At 36.2% G+C, this 19,073-nt stretch overlaps 1 protein-coding gene across 10 annotated transcripts in view; it reads right to left on the reverse strand.

The window, feature by feature from the left end:
• DENND4A (DENN domain containing 4A) overlaps positions 1-19,073 on the reverse strand; it is a 47,781-nt gene that overhangs the window by 4,796 nt on the left and 23,912 nt on the right. For 9 of the 10 annotated variants that reach the window (XR_004166082.2, XR_016470489.1, XR_016470487.1 and 6 more), the window contains 20 exons: positions 18,120-18,217; positions 16,407-16,625; positions 16,026-16,171; positions 12,896-13,029; positions 11,877-12,012; positions 10,919-11,125; positions 10,688-10,816; positions 10,287-10,431; positions 9,437-9,556; positions 8,761-8,901; positions 6,734-7,818; positions 5,793-6,003; positions 4,712-4,806; positions 3,615-3,790; positions 3,362-3,508; positions 2,816-3,026; positions 2,334-2,588; positions 1,693-1,810; positions 1,478-1,504; positions 844-1,006 (listed from right to left, as the gene is read on the reverse strand). Coding sequence is in view for 6 of the 10 variants with exons in the window: in XM_090149140.1 (XP_090005266.1) it covers positions 844-1,006; positions 1,478-1,504; positions 1,693-1,810; positions 2,334-2,588; positions 2,816-3,026; positions 3,362-3,508; positions 3,615-3,790; positions 4,712-4,806; positions 5,793-6,003; positions 6,734-7,818; positions 8,761-8,901; positions 9,437-9,556; positions 10,287-10,431; positions 10,688-10,816; positions 10,919-11,125; positions 11,877-12,012; positions 12,896-13,029; positions 16,026-16,171; positions 16,407-16,625; positions 18,120-18,217 (3,963 nt within the window). In the remaining 4 variants the exon portion in view is untranslated. The remainder of the gene's footprint in view (positions 1-843; positions 1,007-1,477; positions 1,505-1,692; positions 1,811-2,333; positions 2,589-2,815; positions 3,027-3,361; positions 3,509-3,614; positions 3,791-4,711; positions 4,807-5,792; positions 6,004-6,733; positions 7,819-8,760; positions 8,902-9,436; positions 9,557-10,286; positions 10,432-10,687; positions 10,817-10,918; positions 11,126-11,876; positions 12,013-12,895; positions 13,030-16,025; positions 16,172-16,406; positions 16,626-18,119; positions 18,218-19,073) is intronic. The other variant, XM_090149141.1, reaches the window with a different exon arrangement.

Raw genomic sequence — 19,073 nt, forward strand, 5'->3', positions numbered from 1 at the left:
GGCCCCAGAGTGACGCACTTAGGCACTCAACACACCCGTGATTCAACCAAAAGAGCACCAGCTCCAGAAGAAAGTATTCATCTGCCCCTGCTTCTCAATCCTCATTAGTCTTTCCTCTAAGGGAGGAATACAGTGCTGCAATGTTATCCTAAACCTTTATCTTACTTTTTTTTCCCCCTTGATTCATAAAGGAATGGCCACTCTCCCCGTGGCCAAGCTTATTCTTGGCCAAATTCTATCACGTCACAGATAGGTAAGGAGTTTGCTTTTTCATGATAACAAAAATGCAGAAAAGCATACAACCAAATAAACACCTTGGAAAAACTCCAGCTATTGAAAAGACTGCAATATCATACTATAAATAAAAATCAGTAAATCCAGGCAAGAAATACAAATTCACAGAGAAATAATTTTCACTAATTCCACTGCTATCAGATAAAAGCTTCCTAAATAATACAAGACTTAACCTACACTCTCAGTTCCCCCTCTTCTTGCAATTGAGAACTTAAACCCCTTCCACCCCCAGTAAATGCATTGTTGGAGTAAGTGGAGGTGGTACTGGTTGCTTCTTTTTTAAATAATTTAATATAATCTGTAAGTATAACGTTTAGTGGCAAAATAAACATACACACTTCCAATTTCATCTACCATCATTCAGATGTAAGAGAAGTGGCTGTAGAGCAGAAAAGAAAAACTGAGAAGTATTTACCAGACTGAGTAAAAACTTGAGAATACTACTGGAAAACTTTCTTTAAAAGGAAAAAAACAAACTGAAAATACTAATATTGCATTAGCCTCACTGCTGTCCTAACTTGCTCCAGAATGGCATGTTTGAACTCTTACCTCTGTCTTTTAATATGTGGCCATTTGTTCAGTCTTTCCAATATTTGGCTCATTGGTCCGTACACATCATTCATCTTAATACTCTTCACCATACTTCTCAAGAGTTCCTGATTAAAAGAGTCATCATCTTTTTGCAACAAATGGACCATTGGATACTTCTGGGCTGAAAAACATTAGAAACACTATAAGAATAAACATACAATTTGTGTATAAAGGTGTTTAAAAAATGGTGGGATGCTACAGAACTGTGAAAACATTGGCATATATGTACAATAAACATTCACACAAAACAGCACCAAAAAAAGCACAAAGAAAATTCAGTAGCTGTAATGGGTTGTGAGGCACATTTCCAGGCATGTGATCTAACAGTGGCAACTAAATTCATTGTAAGCAACTCCAAAAAAAAAAAAAAAGAGGATGAACTGTCAATGTAAGTTCAGTGCATCACTGAAGTGCATTCCCTTTATTCTTTCCCTCCCAGTGAAGAAAAAGCCAGTTGAGATAATGGTCAATGGTTTGAAAGATATGCTGCAGAACTGAACTTGTTCAAGCAGTTTACTGCTAAATACACAACCAGCATCCCTCCCAAAACATGTCACAAACTCAGAATAGTAACACCAAACTTAACACTCACTCTCAAACAAAAGAGTGCGATTTTGACCTGCAAGACAAAAAGTAGTATCATCAAAAACCAGTCACATATCTTGCATGAACCATCCAGAAAATTCTTTTCAAGACATTCTGAAGTTGCGCAAAATGAAAATTGATCTAAAAAAAGATCATTAAACAACAAAAATACACACTAAAGAAAAGCAAACAAAAAAGGCCTCCACAAGAAACAAAGCTTACTCTGAGCATTCCACAGAATATACAGAGGCTGCCTTGGATCCTGATGCAATTTCATGTTATCCCACAGCATCTGAATAAGAACATATTTACTGTCCTCTGACATACAGTTTCGGGGAATCTGAGCAGGAAAAGATATACATAAAGTTATTTTATTAGAAAACAATAATAGAAGACTTTCATATTTAAAATATTTTCAAATCTACAAGCTTTTTTTTTTTCTTTAACTAAAACTGCTGTAAAATCAGGTTATTCCCAGGAAAAGCCAGAACTGAACAGAATGTCAGTGACATACAGCAAGTATTTTGTGCATCCTCCTACACTCCTCAAATCACAACCCTCTTCTCCTCCTACTGCTTGACTTGCCACAAAACTGCCATAAAACCCATCAGAAAAGTATCTTTTTTGTAACTGAAGATTGCGAACTACAGTGTGATTGGTAAGAACTGAACACTTAATCCCACATAAGTACTGCTGAGTGCAGGTTCTGTAGTTATGCATATTTTCCCTCAGCTAACAAACACTTTACAGGATCAGGCCCAGTTCACTGTAAGGCACATTCCTGAGAAGTATTTCAATAACTAATGATTTCCTATGTGGGAAAACAAACATTCCTCACAAGTCAATAGTTTCTGATTCCATACCTTTGAATTTTTATTACAGTGCTCAGAAGACAGTATTAATCCTGGTAAGTTGCTAGGCAAGTCCAAGCGCCTGAAGTACCATACCAAATTCCAGAATACAATTGGATGATGATCTACAAAGTCTGCCACTGTTATTGCATGATCTCCTTCATTTTCAAGTAAGCTCTCAAGCTCCTTCCATACTACTAGAGGACTGAGGTAAGGAACAGTTATAGGATCAGGACTAGGTAAGCGCCAGTCTAGGCCCAAGGCATCCTAAGGTAAGAAAGGAAAGATGCCATTAATTGGAATGTAACCATCTTTACAGTATCTTAAAAATGCTTTTGTTTTCTAAGAGTTACAAATCTTAGCTTAAGATAATAAAACCTACTATTTCTGGTAACTTAAGAAAACAGAATTTACAATCTGATTTAATACTTAAACATTTTTGGAATCTATTGCACACTTGAAACAACAATATTTAAGGTAGAAAAACTACACACTGTTGGTCCTTGCAAAGTAGCAGGCAGGCTACCAGTAGGAATGATATGGTTGATCTTCTGGTTTTCCTTCTCATCTTCTTCCAATGGACCAAAAGTACTGATACTCCTTGCTACAGGGTGACTTGTACATTCCGACCCAGAAGTATTTTGTCTTCTTCCTGAGGGGATCTGGATACTTCTGGCACAAGTATTGTCACTCTGCTTAGAATTACTAGGGAAAAAAAAACAAGAATTTTTACGTTTTCCTCTGATAATGAAACAAGAACAGAAAAGCTAGAAAGCCCATACAACAGAACTGAGTACACAATTAATCTCACACTGCAAATTCGACCATGTCAGCCACTGTACTCACCCATGCTACAGAGAAAGTTTTACTCCCTTTTGCACTGCTAATAGACACAAATATCCTAAAAGAGTTCATAAAATTTGCAGAATTACACACATTTACATGATGTTTTATATCACAGATGAAACTGAACACCATGCTGAATCAAAAAGAACCCAAGTAATTTCTATGTAAAAAGAACAAAGAACACATGGGTTTACCTATCTGAATGTATATCCTCTTGAACAGACATTAGAGATGTAGTTAGACCAGCAGTAGCTGCAGTATTACAGGACTTTCCACTTGGATTTGAATGAAGTGATGGAAACTGTATGTTTTCTGTAGATGGACTGGACTTCAGAAAATAGCTGCAGGGAGAGAAAAAGCATTATCTAAAAGAGCCAAAAACAAACAAAAACCTCAAGAAACAGAAATGCTGAGCATTTAAAACTGATAAAATTCAAACATTATTACCGTCCAGGTCGTCGAAGGTCTCTGATTTCTATGCTTAAAAAAGGCAGAAATAAATTGCCACAGAAAGGACACGTGGTATTGAGATTTGAATCATCTGCTGTCCAACCCGCCATGATTTCCTCATCATGAACCAAACAGTCACAAGTTCGACATCGTGAACAGCTTGAGATAAGGACCTGCATGCAGCAGATGAAGTAAGTTTGTAACAGAATTCCACATTCTCCAAAGCAATTAAAACAGAACTATTTCCCAAATCCTTCCTCTTGGATAAATACTGCTCATTACTTGTACACAAACCACAGATTCCCTTGCTTTAGGTTGGAACAGTTGGGTCTAAGTGTATGTATTTCAGAACAATTATTAGCTAAAATCCAAGCTGTAACAGCTGGAAGTTGATATGGTAAATGACTGGAATTAAAGCTGAAAAAAAGTATTGTGTGCAGAAATAAGTTTGGACAGACTGGTTGAACTGTAACAAAGAGACTGAGATTTGGAAGTACACTCGTTAAATAAATATACCTTAGCTAAGTGGGTTAGTTGGCTCTTTTATGGCTTTTGAGAATAACTCAGGCTGGGTAACTAGTTTAGTCAATATTTTTATTAAAAATAATGTGTTACTTGTAACCTGCTTGCAAAGATAACAGTATAGCAATATTCCTGCAGCTACACAAAGTATTCTTATAACACACTTCCCCGCAGTGACTGCCAGTACAATAGAAAAAAAGTGAAAGTGACTGATCATTAACCCACATCCACTGAAATGAAAAGCAAACAAATTCAAAACAGTAAAAAGTAAGATTATCTTCCTCAAATCCCCAGTGAGAAATAGCTAGTTATCTACTCTGTATTTCTAAATGCATGGAGCTATTTAAGGCTTATTATTTTCCACTTTTTACATATAGCTGTGCAAGGGATTTACATGCCTAGGCCTCAACAGTATCCAGTTCTCAAAATCTTGAGAATTGAAACCTGCTCTGTTACAGAAATACTTATCTTTCAGGGAGGGTTAGTTTTAAGATTTGAACTTTAATGGAGATTTAGATAGCATTTATATTTAAGGACATATGCCTTTACTGTATTGATAAATCCTTCCATACCTCCATAGCGTAGTTCTGAAACACACTGGTACTGCTGGTGCTACAAGAAGATATCAACTCAGATTTGTCAGGTAAAGGAAACTTGGAAAGAGAGCCTAGTAAAAAAAATAAAAACAAAAAACACAGAGTATTAATTAATCAGAATATGCATTTTAGTGAACTGTTTTTCTGGTCAAACAATACTGCAGTTATAAAACATGTGACGGAAGCAGTAAATCAGATATGCTCAGAGAGAAAAATGCAAAGCCAAAGCATAAGGCTGCCATCTGCCCAGCACCAACACCAGTGAAAATGCAAACTACCAACAGAGGATTTCCATACGCTCAATTTTCTTCTTTTACAGTTGGTAGCTTGGCAACAAGGTTTACAGATTAAGTAGCTCATATCCACCCTTTCTGTCTGGATAGAAAAATAAAGAAGGGCAAGAGGTGCTGCTTGTGATTGCACATCTCCCTGAGCCTCCTCTTTGCCTCACTACATGAGACAGGCTCCCCTCTGCCTCAGGACGTTCCTAAATCCTGTCCATCATGGCAACCTCTGCTGCACCTCTCCAGTTTCCTCACATGACAGAGTAGGGAGCTAAATCTGGACACGACTTTGTAGGAGATAAGTAGAGGAATTTAAGCAGACCATCTTTTCATTTTGATTATGCTTAAAACTACTTTACAGAGACAGTACTACAGAAATGGATGTAAGCTTACCAGTTCTACATTACAGAAAAATACATTTAAAGTCTCTCTGATGATCAGCCTCAATGACTTCTAGAAAACAATGATCACTAGAACAGTGAAGGGCCTGAAAGATCTAATTTGCACAGCTGCAGCACCAAGATACTTATTCAGGACAAGGATGTCACTTTGCAAGTTATTCCACAGGAAACACCCCAGACAAGGTTCCACAATAAAAATGTCTACAGCTATGGACATGCATACATGAGTAAGAGTTCCCAAGTTAAAAAAGTACACTTTTCCCACATAAAGGATTAATGTCTAAGATGATCCCTAACTAAAAATTACAAAAGAGCTTCTAAAACTGGAATACGTTCAGATGAATAATTGCAATGCAAAGAGCTGTCTCTTACCACACTGGTCAAATTGCTTTGATGAGCCATCATGGGAAGCTGAGCTTTCCAGGCTTGTCCTGCTGAGGCCAATTCCCTTAATTTCTGATGTAGTGTTCTCCTGAGGAGAAGTGCTTTCGAAGTCATTGCAGACATCCTCATCAGTTAATGAAGTAGATTCTGAGTCCAGAGCTCCGAGTGATGAAACACTTGCTCGGTCTGAATTTTGGTCCTGAGACAAGAAAGCAAATTCCACCGGGAAAAGGAAAGGAAAACAAAATATTTCTGAAAATAAGTGTCAACTTTGTGTCAAAGTCAAGGCATGAATTTATCTCTTTAGAAAGTCATTCAGTTCAGATCTGTATTCAGAGCCAACATGAAACAAGATGCTACATGAGAAGTCTTTTATAAAGATTCTTCTAACAAAAAGACCTACGTGAAAACTTAAACATTTTAACCCTACAATATTTTCTTATTCGTGTCAAAGTTACTAGCAGTTGCAGGAACAGGTCTATGATGTCATGTATACAATTTAATTATTCTCAGATTGTTTTCAACTACATCAAGAGAACAGCAAATTGCAGCTGTTCTCATTCCCAAAATAAAGGAATTAAATGACTTTTGGTTTTGAGTTGGTAGCAGCAAAGATTATTCTAATCAAATGACATAAGTGCAAAACTAGCCTACAACCACTTCAGTAATTACTTAAGGAAAAAAAAAGAATTAATATCCATTGATGCTTTCTATAGAATAACTGTTTGATTCAGTACAATAAAATAGGGCACTGGCAACTTAAACACGATTAAAACAATGCATTTACCAGGGTGTATGTCATTTGAACTGTGTATTCACTACATAGGATTCTGGGATTAAAGATTTACAAAAGTTTTTCACTTATTTAAATTAAATTCATTTTCTGTTCTGCACAAAACCTAAAATGAGGAGTAATGGCAAAAGTTTACCTTTGAGGATGCAGCATACATTGCAAATTTCGAGTACCACTTGCTAGCCTTCTCTGCAACCCCCTTTCCAGCAGAAAACATGCTACTTTTTAGAACATCAAACTTTGGTGTTAACAGTGTATCCAAGTTGAAGGATGGGGAAGACACAAGTGGAAGTGCACCAGTTGCCTCCTGCTCCTTTGCTGGACTGTGTGGGGAATAAGCTGGAGAGGACCAAAGCCTGTCTCTTGATCTTTCTTCAGCTTTTGAGTGATAACTCTTGGATTTGATAAGACTTGATGGCCTTGGTGAGTTTGGGGGAAGGCTGGACCTCCTACAAGCTTGGATTATTGTTGGGCTCTTTTTATTAGCATTTCTGTCATCAAAGGGTTTTTGCAACTCAATGCTTGGGGCACGACTTGACAAAGGGCTGCTCATGTTGTTCATATACATGACTATTTCTTCAGCTAAATCTCGCCGTGCAGATGGAGTTGAAGCACTTCTATCATCATCCTCTTCTTCATCTTCTTTCTGCTGTTCTGTCTCAGCAACAAGCAGGGACAGTGGATCAAATCCTGTTTCAACATCCGTCTTTTCAACTGGCTTTACTGGAAAGCTGCTCTTTCTTTGCAGTCTTCTAGATTTTTCATTGGAAGTCTTCACTGTTGTAGATGTTTCAGGCTCAGCATCCAAGTCCTCCAGATCAAAGATAACTGGAGACTCTGTTTTATCTGTAAAACTGCAGTCAAAAGCTGCATCTTCATCACTAGATTCTTTCTCCAGACTTTCTCTCTTAGATCCTAAAGAAGAAGTTCTGATATTAAGAGTTTTTGGCCTTATGCTTTTCTGTAACGCACTGGATAGGATTTTGGCATCAGCTCCTAGTTTTTCAACCATTTCTCCAGGGTTTGCTTCCTGATTTATTCTATTGATGAGTCCCACCAAGCCATCTCCGCTCAGGTTACGGTTCCTGCGCTCCCATGGAATCTCCCTTACGTCAGGTTCTGCTGCACTTTTATGTCTCTTTCTTAGGGATTTACTTTTTATAACTTCTCCTTCATTGGCATCTTCAAAAGATGATGTAAATAGCAATCCTACAGAGCTCTCTGGAAAACAGATGAACAAAGTATTTTATTTCCTCCTATACAAGAAAACAACATTACTGAAGAATGCAAATTTGCTTCATTTTTCAAGCAGGTTACAATACTAAGATAGAATTCACCATGTATTGTAGTGGTGATTGAAAAGCAGAGTTCACCAGGGTTATGATTTTTAAAATACATTAAGTTAAAAAAAATCATCTCAGTATTGCTTTTCCATCAAAGGGAAAGATACAAAACACATTTAAAGGGAGACAAATAATATAGCTCAAACATACTTAAAGAGGCACCATCAAGAAAAGTCTCAGATATATTTAAGCTCATTTCTGGAGAAGTACACTATTATTAAGAGGTCTGAAAGCTACTAACAGCAAAGGTATCTAGTAAATGGCAAAAATGAAACACTTTCTAACCTGATGTATTACAGATAGAACCAACAACAGGAATTACTGTCAAAGAAATCTGTTGTTTTGGCAGGACAAAAGGACTTGTTTATACAACAGCTACAGTATTTCAAGCTCAAATGACAGTATTACAGTAACCATATTTGACATTACTGGAGACTTTAAAAGTTTCTTTCAACTATACTGCACAGGAACACCTTCCGCATTCTGAACTAACTCAAGTTGCTAGAGGTTGTAAGAAAAAAAAAAAAAACAGTAAAACCAAAAAGCAGACTCCTGCTTTTGTAAGTAGATGTTAGTCAAAGCAAAAAATGGCAAACAAGAAATCTGGAAATGCAAACTACTCAGACATCTGCCTGAAAAAGCACACGCAGACTCTAACCTAAACTCGCTCCCATGAACTGTACCAGCCACTGCCTTTACACCAATAAAGAACTGAAAGTTATGTAGACAAAAAACTTCAGAGATGCTATATACCAGTCTTGTTAAAAATGAATAAGTAGGAACAAGCCTATAGAAGAATCAAAATTTCTTTCCCACTTACCAGTGCTAGCTTCTGCCACTGTGTTGTCAATGGTACCATTGAGCCGCACTATGCTAGAAGTGGCTTTGTCATTATTAGAGTTAAGATAATTGAGTTTAGGTAGGCAGTCACCACTCCCTTTTGCACTTTCCACTTCAGACACTGTGTAGAAAAGAACAGAGATCTTTCAAATCAAAGCAATTTAATTTAAGACTCAAATTTCCAATACCTATTAGACACTTTATGGAAGATTAAATGGCAGCTTGTTGTATATATCCCATAATACATACACTGACATCCACTTGGGTGGAGACAATTTAGATATGATCTCACAGATCTGCCATTCACTTCTTAAGTGACTTGGAAAGAAAACAGATTGGTAAAAGAGGATTTCCTCTAGATTATGCCTATAAAGCAATTCTAATTCTTTTTTAAACACAAAAACATTATGTTGTAATTATCATTAGGCTCTTCTATTACCATTATCACTTATTGAAACCAAGAAGGGAAAAATACTAACTTTAGAAGTAAAACCATCAGACACCCAGAAAATTACATTTAGATAAATGAACTTCAGGCATAGGCATAAATCAGCATTTTCAAATACATTCAATGTAAAACAATCAACTGCTCCACTTAGCTTGGCTGAAATCCCTATTTATCCAATATGAGTTATCTGTATTCATAAGATACATACAAGAACTGGAATCACTCTCTCTTTTGTCCTCTTTTTGTTCTTGTATATCTTGAAGACAAGTTTTTCCTTGCCTGATTTCATCTTTGAATGATGTGTTGCTGCCCAAGTCTGAAAGTCCTCCTGCCACAACAAGACAATACCAGAATAAAGATGATTATGTTATTAAAAAGCTTGACATTGTTAAACAGCATAAATTGAATATCCAAAGTAATTCAAAGGGCTTTTATCAAGTACATTCCAATTAACAGTGAACATTTTACCACCAAAAAAAGAAAAGTGATTGAATTACTTTTACTGTATAAACACTGAAATGTTCAACGCAATGAAATTAAAGGGGTAATTTGCAACATTTCTTTGAAGTTCTGCACTAAAGCATAGCTCATCATTAATTCTATTGCCTTGTTTCTTCGCTTAAAGTGTCACATCCTTTCAAAAAAACAGAGAAATCTAAGTGTGGTTTCATTTTAGAGTGCAATGTTTTTTCAAAATTAATGCATGTAGTTCTCAGTTTTATTCTAGCAAGTGAAGAAAAATAAAGATTGAAAAGTAACCACAACTATACTCACAAAGTAAGGTCAAAATAAAAATAACCAACACCACCCGGAAAACCCTCTACAAAAATTCAAGCTACTAACTGATAGTTCCTAGACAACGCTGACCAAGCATTAATAATCTGACTGAATGTCTTCAAGAATGAAATCTATTTCACACTAATATAGCAATTCCTGTTCCAGGTTGTCCTAAAGCACGAGCACCAAAATAAAGCAGATGAACAAAGACGGGAAGAACGTTCCTGAAATGTTTTTCCTATCAGTGAGGATATAGAAGAACAGTAATGAGAATACTGTACCAGGAAGAGCTGTATGTGATGAACTTGCCGGCAGTTTTTTCAATGCTCTTTTGAACTGTGCTATTCCTAAAACAACGTTTCTTATCTTCATCCATAGGAAATAGCCACCTCGATTGCTTGAAGGCCACGTGCTCTCTAAAACAGCCTATTTTGGAAATAACCAAGTCAAATGAAGTCATTTTAAGGAACAGCCGATTGTGAATCACTGACTTCATTTCAAACTAGGTTACATCAGCAGTTATGAAGTAGACTTCTAAACCCACACAGGCAAAATTAACAATTATTCTGTCTTTAATTTCTTCTAGTTACGAGAAATACGTCTCAACTGAAGTTTATTTTGTTTGCTTCTATTTGTCTGGATAAAAAAAGCATTCCCCCCTCCCTCCTTCAAAAATGCCTACCTTGTTGTAATAGCCATAAGTAATGGCATTAGGGTCAACACCAGCCTTCTGCATTTCAAAAAGCACTCTCACTGCTAGCACCGGCTGACCGTACTGTCCACACAGCTGCATGAGAACTCGGTAGCAAACCTGAAAATACACATATTTATTGTTCTATTTCTGTCATCAAAACCATATTGCATTCATTAAAACTAGAGGCTATTCCTAAAATGGTGAGGTTGACTTATTTACCTCATCAGGTGGATCTATTTTTTTCGTATGCATTTTTTGCAGAACGTCATACGCAGTTCTCAGGGCCCTGACTTTTGAATGGCACACTTTCACGTATGCAGGAAGGCAGATAAACCAAAGACCATAGCAGTGACGTAACAAACACCTGGACCACATCTGTGGTATGGATGAGTACTTCTTGGCAATTTTATGTGCAGATTTAATTTCCTGTAAAGAATCAAAACAATTATTTCTGTAATTACAGACATTACAGAAATCTACATGCTAAAACCAAACAGTAGTCACTACAATGCTAGCACGAACAACATCTTCAATAAAGCAGAAAAGAAAATGAGAGTACACTGAGGGAACCAAAAGAACTTGCTATGCAATATTCCCCTCCTACGTCGCAAGTTTCTTGTAAGATATGAAAAAGTTAGAGACTGTCATGAAGTCCTGGACACTGAGAAACAAACAAGAAGTGGATGTGGAATATCATCAGTTTATGGTTGTGAAGAGCAGTATAAGGAATACTGTAAGTATAGAAACAGCACAGCAAGTGATGATCTGTGCCCAAGAGCCCTATACAATATGGTGCATGCCAGAACAATAAGCACAAGTAAACACCTAAGAAGTCCCTGCTGGTATAGTTACCTATCAGAGAAAAATCATAGAATCATTAAGGTTGGAAAGACCACTACGATCATCTAGTCCAACCATCAACTCATGCCTGTGACCACTGCAGACTATGGCCTTCAGTGCCACATCCACCCTTTTCTTCAACACCTCCAGGGGTGGTGACTTCACCACCTCCTGGGCAGCCTGTGCAACACCTCACTCTTTCTGAATAGCCTATAGGCTGCAGATTTTTCCAGTCAGTCTTTCGCAGCCAAGTAAAAAAAAAACAAACCAAAGGCTGCCACCTGACACTTCTGACACTTTCCAAAGTAGCTCACACTCTATGAATACCTGCAAGTACCTGTTTAGTTCTTCTGAACATCGGTGATGGGCTGTTGGGACTACTGGCTTTTGAGGACAGTTTGTTATTTGGTATTGTGAGAAGTCCTTCAGGTCTTTCAAACAAATCTAGTTTTAACACTGGAAACCCATTATAGCTGTAAAAAGAAATATCACTTAACTCATGCAAGGCAGTTCCAAAGTAAACACACTGTATGACAGCAAAAGAAATGAATTACACAGTTGCACTAGAAGCTACATAGGAAATAGGAAATATAGAAGTAAGGCTTCAAAAGACACTCTTGACAAAGTGGTTTATTAAACCATCCGCATGATTCCATGAGCATAAGCACAGGAAAAAAAGAAAACAAAAAACAGTCTCAACATGTTATATCAGTGTAAGCAACTAAAATTGTTAACTATATTTGCTTTAATAGCATTTTCTTTAATTAATGCCAAATGCATTAGTATGGATTCCAGTTAATCCAAAAATCTGTGGCTTTGTCCCTAGTGAGCATCATATGACAGAGACTGTTCATATTGATTTTTTATAAAACTATCTGGGAGATTAAATTAGATTGGAAATGTTTTTCTGAATAAATGAAGAAACCAATACACAAACTCATTGAAGTAATTACTAAATTACTAACACCAATTTTTAGCAATTCTCTGAGATGTACTCTTTCAAAGCAGTATCTGTAGACTATCATTATCAGCAGTAGCAGTAGGTGGACAGACTGAGTTTATTCATTTCCATTTTAACTTTTACAATTGTCAATAGCTAGGACAACGTAATACGAATATACAGCCAGCTTCATCAGGCATTACTGCTTCTGTGCATCCCACATGAACACACACAAAGTCACTGAAACTTGAAAAGAGCTGGCACAAAGCATTTCATACACACATTTTTATTTAAGCAAAGTAAAAATGAACAAGCAAAATCTGTACTTCACAGCTATTGTAAGAAAGTAGAAGCTAGTAATAAAAAGGAAGTTATGAGATGTTATAAGCTAGTAACCCATTGTGTCCTTAAGTCACCTGTATTGCAGAGGGTGCTCTTCGCCGTTTGGCAGATGAGGGATCTCAGGTGGTGTTATGAAAACTGTATGTTCACTCTTGTATGACTCATCCAGCTCTATAAGCCGTGTTTCCCCAGTTTTGTCCATATCTACCTGGAAAAGTTATAAGGAGGATTTGTATTAGGGTATCTGCTGCCATTACAGCAGTGCAACGCAAAGTTGGTATCAGCATCAAAGGACTGCACTCAAGAAGTAAGGATGCCTTGTGAAATTAGACTAAGAATAGTAAGTATTATAACTGTCAACTCCAATATCTCCTAAGTGCTGCTTCTGCTAGTGGGATGAGACATATCCCCCCAAAGAGTTCACACAGGAGCTATTTACTTCCCAGTGTACTTCACATGTTTTTTATTCCAATGCTGACAGCCCCAGTGTTCATCCCAAATATCATCTCAATTTATGTTTACAGTTATTATTCCAGTGGCTAAATAAAAGTCAAATTACAACAAAGTGGTATTTAAAGGAAATGAACAAGCAGCCAGTGGCACCCAAAGATGAAATGTTCTTCATCTGTTAGCAGTTTAGCAACAGAAGATTCATGGTTAAGAAAAAGATCTACAGTTCTCTCTCCACCTTCTCTGCAGAGGTAGAAATACATCAAACAGTTTCAGTACAGTTTTAAATATTTAAATTTTGATAAACATATGAAGAGGTGCTTCTTAATTACACATTTTACTGCATGAGACAGATGGAAAGTATTAGCAAATCTAATCAGCCAAGTAACAAGAACATATGGCTCATGAAAAGTAAGAATAAATGAAATCTCACTTGGCAATCCTTCTAAAGATGTAAAAATCATAAGTTCCAGCAGTGAAATACAATGAAGTCAGTAGCTTAAGTATATACTGAATTGAAATCATTTGAGTTCATAGAAAAATGAAAATTTCTAAGTATGCCTCTCAGCAGACACAACAAGTAATTAGCAATCTCCTCTGTTGCTTTCTATAGGATAAAATAAGACGTATAACAGATGAGTCTTTAGCTTAAAATATTCTTACAAGTGAACTTACACAAGGCTTAGATAATATTTTATAGGTAACTAATTTCATGGTACATAAGATTTGTCTCAACTCAGTGGTTTATAACTACCCATGAAGAAGTATCCTACCATAATTCAATCCATGACATCACTTTTAAGAATAACTTTTCACATAATGGTTCACATAGAGAAAGGCATTAACACGTAAGGAAATATTCACTTGAATGTAATCATTCAAGTTTAATATCTGACCATCAAGATGGAGCATCACTGCTAAATGTGTAACTCTTAAGGACTTTTTCTCCACTGTAAGCTCAGAATCAGAAATGAAAGTATAAAAGAGTCAGGAAAGAAGATGAAACTAATCTATTGTTGTTCAACCAGCTCTCACATGGAAACCCCTTTCCTCATGTTAACAAAAAGCTGGTTTCACAAGCAAGTTCTAAAACCATTGTAAATCCTACATACAGTATTTCCACTGCATCAAACATAGCGCTGGCATAGAACTAGGTGTCCCCTTAATAAATCAGAGAACTCCTCACTGACAGAAATAGAAATTGGAGAAGTGTGTTATGTAAGATTTATTCTCACAGCACTGTCATGAGCATTTCTCATACTGGAAAGAAGCTGTCCACAGCATCAACTAGCAAAACGACTGGCATTAGAACAGATGAGTCTCTGCTTCAGCTGTGCAAACACCTACTTAACCTTCTTCTAAAGGAGTGAAAGCTCCAACATATTGGTTGCAAGCTTGACAGCATCATCATCAACCTAAGCACTACTCTTTCAGACAACCTATTTGAATTTCAAGGCAAGATAACTTAGGCTAGGACACCAATCACAACGTCCTCACAAACTATTCCACAAAATGAAACAACAATCCAACACTTTATTCATTTTGAATAAAAGTCCTATGTAACATCGGAGACAACCTGTAACACAATGAAAACTAAGAGAAGATGTAGCAAGCATTACATACTGAAAGGTTTTTAACTGAACTTCAGGTTAATCAGAGTGAATATTACAAAAGTGCTAGAATTCCAATTTATAACCTCATGCTTTAGAGCTGAAGCACACTTCTGAGAGCTACTACTAATGAAATATTGAAACTAAAGTATATGAAGAGTACTAGATAGTATTATACCATTCTTTTATATTCAGCTCAAACTTAAGCTTAACCACATTCAGATTTGTTTTTCTAATGTGAACTCATTTTAGTTCTTTTGCACTTTATTTCCTGAGAGATAACCACCTTTGGTATTAATTCTGTGGAACAAACAGCAGGTGACCTACTTGCAGGAAATCCTAGACAACATTTGCATTACCTAAACATCAGCGTCCCAGAACAGAACACTTTGTACACACAGCCAGTAAGGAAACAAGTAGGTGTGGAATTTCTTATTGTAGTCATAATGATTTATTTCATGTAACAATAGAAACAAACAGAAATGAAATAATAAGTTTCGGTTCTTCTGAAAACAGATGTTATTGTTTTTAAGAACGTTCAAGTGGAATCAAAACAGTTTTGCAGATCCTCTTTGGAAATATGGTGAATTTTCAAAAGTTACTATACTTTGTAGAACATTATTTCCTCATAGTACTCAACACTATACTAATGTAGACCTTCCCTATAAACACTTCTATTCATAATAATTAAAATTTAAAACTGTCTGGTATCAGCTACTGTCCTATTCATTAATGACAGTCCTAAACTGCTGCATAAATATTACACATTCTAAAAAAAATAGACATTCATAGTCTTATCTACAGAATATAACTCTCCAGTTAAGAACTTTGAAGTTGCTACTTAGCAGTCAGAATACTGCCCTTCTTAGGACGGGTCTGTATTTCAAAGCTAACAAATGTGAAATCTGGCAGAACTGATTTGTTCTCACAACATCACATCTAGACTTCAAAGAATTTTAAACGAAGCCCAACAAAAGAAAAAAGGAAGGCCCCAGTAACTAGGGGAAAGAAAGGAAGTAAAAGGAAAAAGGCAGAAATAAGTTTGTACTTCAGACACCTTCTACCATGAAGAATATCAGATAACATAAACGAAAGCAGAACTTAAAAATCCCACACAACTACATGCATATGAAGATGTGCTTACTTTATCTACGCAGTCATCAAAAAATGCAAGGCTTGCATCCTTATCACTGACAAAAGAACACTCTTCAATGAAACGAATAAACATTTGAGTTTTGGTCATCAACGTATAAAACTTCTGATGTGAGCGATCTCTACTTTTGAGGAAACCTGCAGAACAAAATCTGAAGATGTAAGGATGCCTAAAACAAAGAAGCCTTCACCACGAATCAGTATATATTCTACCAAAGTGCAACAACCTTCTTGTAATCTCTGCCACTACTACGCAGTTCCTTCCGCACCATCATTTTACCATCATTCAAAATACTAACATTGAAAGTGTTCTTATTCTTTCAGTATGAGAGAATCTAAGTAATATACATAAAACAGGCTTATGATTCTTTACCTTGTAGTTCAAAGAGAGAACTTGCATCTGTGGCTGTTTCAGAGGGTGCCTCTGTTATTGGCCTCAGATAAGACCTATAACCCTTCAGTATTGAGGCCATGAAACAAAGAAATGCTTCTTGGATCTCCAAATCTAACAGATGTAATTTCTTCCCAGAATTAAAATCATAGTCATTCATTGCTAACTCCATTAACGCATCTTCTCTTGGCCTTTGTTGCACTGTGAACAACAGAAACATTACAACATTACATCAATTTTTTGCAGTGTTGACAAAAAAAAAATATCTCCTTTCACTAGATTCCCTTTCTACTGAGCTATTAAAGTCAATATACAGCAATGGATTCAGCTTGACCTTATACAAACTAAGGATTTCTGGATAATACTAAAAAGAAGATAAATTTACCTTTTCAATACATTAGTTACTACAGCAACAGAAGAAACCAGTATGGACAGAGCTTAAAAAAACCTCAAATCTGCTTATACAAACATAAAAAGTTAGGCAAGAGCTGCTTAAATAAACATATTTTAAGGACAAAACCATAGATGGGGCATGCACATTGTTTTACAAAGCCTTTCATCTCAAAACGTTCCTGAAATGCAGGCTGTATGTGTTAAATACTTATATAAACAAAATTACCACTCAGCTGAAAACTGCAGCCATCAAAACCACAACACAATGCTATAACATGGACATATACTATAGAAATGTCTGCTTTCTGTTTATCTCTTTAAGAATGGAGATTTTGCTGGATACTTGTATCACGATTTTTAAAGCTACCAAAACTCTAGCTAAGGCTTCACTTCTACACACAGGCAACCACATCATGTTTAAGTAACTTAATCTGTAGCTAGAAATAGGATGTACTGATCTTTAATTCTCTAGATCACAGAGAACTTAGTTTTGTGTTTTTTTTCTAAAAAGAACTTAATAGTAAGATATATCAAAGTTTTGAAACAACAGCAGATTGGCATAATCTATCAGTAACACACTTTTTTTGGTCCAGCACAGATAAGTACATTTCTGCTCCAACACAGTCTATGCAGGACACAATGAAACACTGCTGACTGCAACAGACACTTGATTTTGCAATTGCCATGCATTATCGTTCTGAAGGTTCTCCTAACATCGCCGGAAAGAACTTGTAAGAAGACAGATATGTCAGAGTGCTGATGGAATGCATTCTCACTGCACAAAGCCTTCTAGCTGTGATGTTCCGGCACATCTTACTTCTATCCTAAGATTTCAGGTACTTTCTCTCCAAAGTCAATTATACTCAGACATCCTCACACTAAACTTGCAGCTACAAAAGTCATAGAAAAACTTTAGTTGCTTTCTTAAAGATTGGAAAACACAGACAGTAAAATTATTTAAAAGAATAAAGCCAAACAGCATCAAGAAGTACTAAGAAAATTACCTTAACTGTCAAAATGACACTCTTTGCTCTACTATTCCCTCCTAACAATCCTGCTTTTTTTCCCCTTTCTCTTTAAAGAAGGATGACACCAATGCAAAGAAGTATCTATTGAGCACCAGCATCCCAAGAGCTCCTATGTGTGTTCCAATCTCTGGACCTAAAGCACTATCTGTATAAAAATATTATTCCATGATTACATTTAGTACAATGGTACAACTTAAGAACACATTTAACCAGCTCTTTATCTGTTGATGTGGCCCATTTTATCCAATATCCATCTTATTCTGTACTTTCCCACCTGCCAGTTGCTGATACAAGTTATTTAAAGTGTTCATCAGATTTTTGCAAGGTTTCTTCGGCAAGATCTTCCATGCAATAGCTTTCTTATCTCCAGTTCTGGAAAAATAAAAGGATGTATGAGTATACCAATATGTATGTATATAGGCCTACATTCAGAGGATTTTTCCACCTCATCAGAATGTGAGAGCACATAAAATTCACTCAATTAAAATAGTACTGAGGAGGGCTGAAAATGAACAAAAAGTCAAATGTGATTTACAATGACAGGAATCCAACCAATGTCCCATATTTCAGCATCATCATTATGGAGCCACACTGTTCAACACTGAAATCATTCCACTTAGAGCTCATTGCAGATGGATTTATAGAATTAAGCACCTATGTTCACATAAGCAACCACTGCACATGCTATGTTCTAAGCTGCAGCTACTTAAACTAGGATAATGATTAGAATGCTGATAGAATACTGAAATTAATTTGATATAACCACATTGCATCTAGTGCATAGAAATCAAGACTTAACTATATCGTTATCACTATGGATAACATAACATCTGTTTGTCTACAGAGGGCACCAGAAGCCTCCAGGCCCTCCCTCAGTCAAGGCTGCAAAAACTATAAGCAAGTTTGACTTTTTTCTCTAGAATAAGTTAGTTATGTTGTATACCATGAAAACGCAAAGAAAAACAGCTAAAAGTAAAACAAAGTCAAAAAATTCGTAATAAGAAATCATTCTTTCCATTAATGAATATGTAACTAAATGGAAAAGCAACACAAAAATGTTCCTTTTAACCCAAAACTAATAAAACGAAAAATTAAGTTACTGTAGTCCAGTTTGAATTTGTTCCCAAAAACTACATTGTATAACTGTGCTCTACACTGTTCTGAAAGAGAAATATAATTCATTTATTTTCATTTGTTAATGACGGAATGATTTTTAAGTCTTAAGACT

This window comes from Phasianus colchicus, chromosome 12, assembly GCF_987193195.1.
Source record: "Phasianus colchicus chromosome 12, bPhaCol1.hap1.1, whole genome shotgun sequence".
NCBI classification, from domain to species: domain Eukaryota; kingdom Metazoa; phylum Chordata; class Aves; order Galliformes; family Phasianidae; genus Phasianus; species Phasianus colchicus.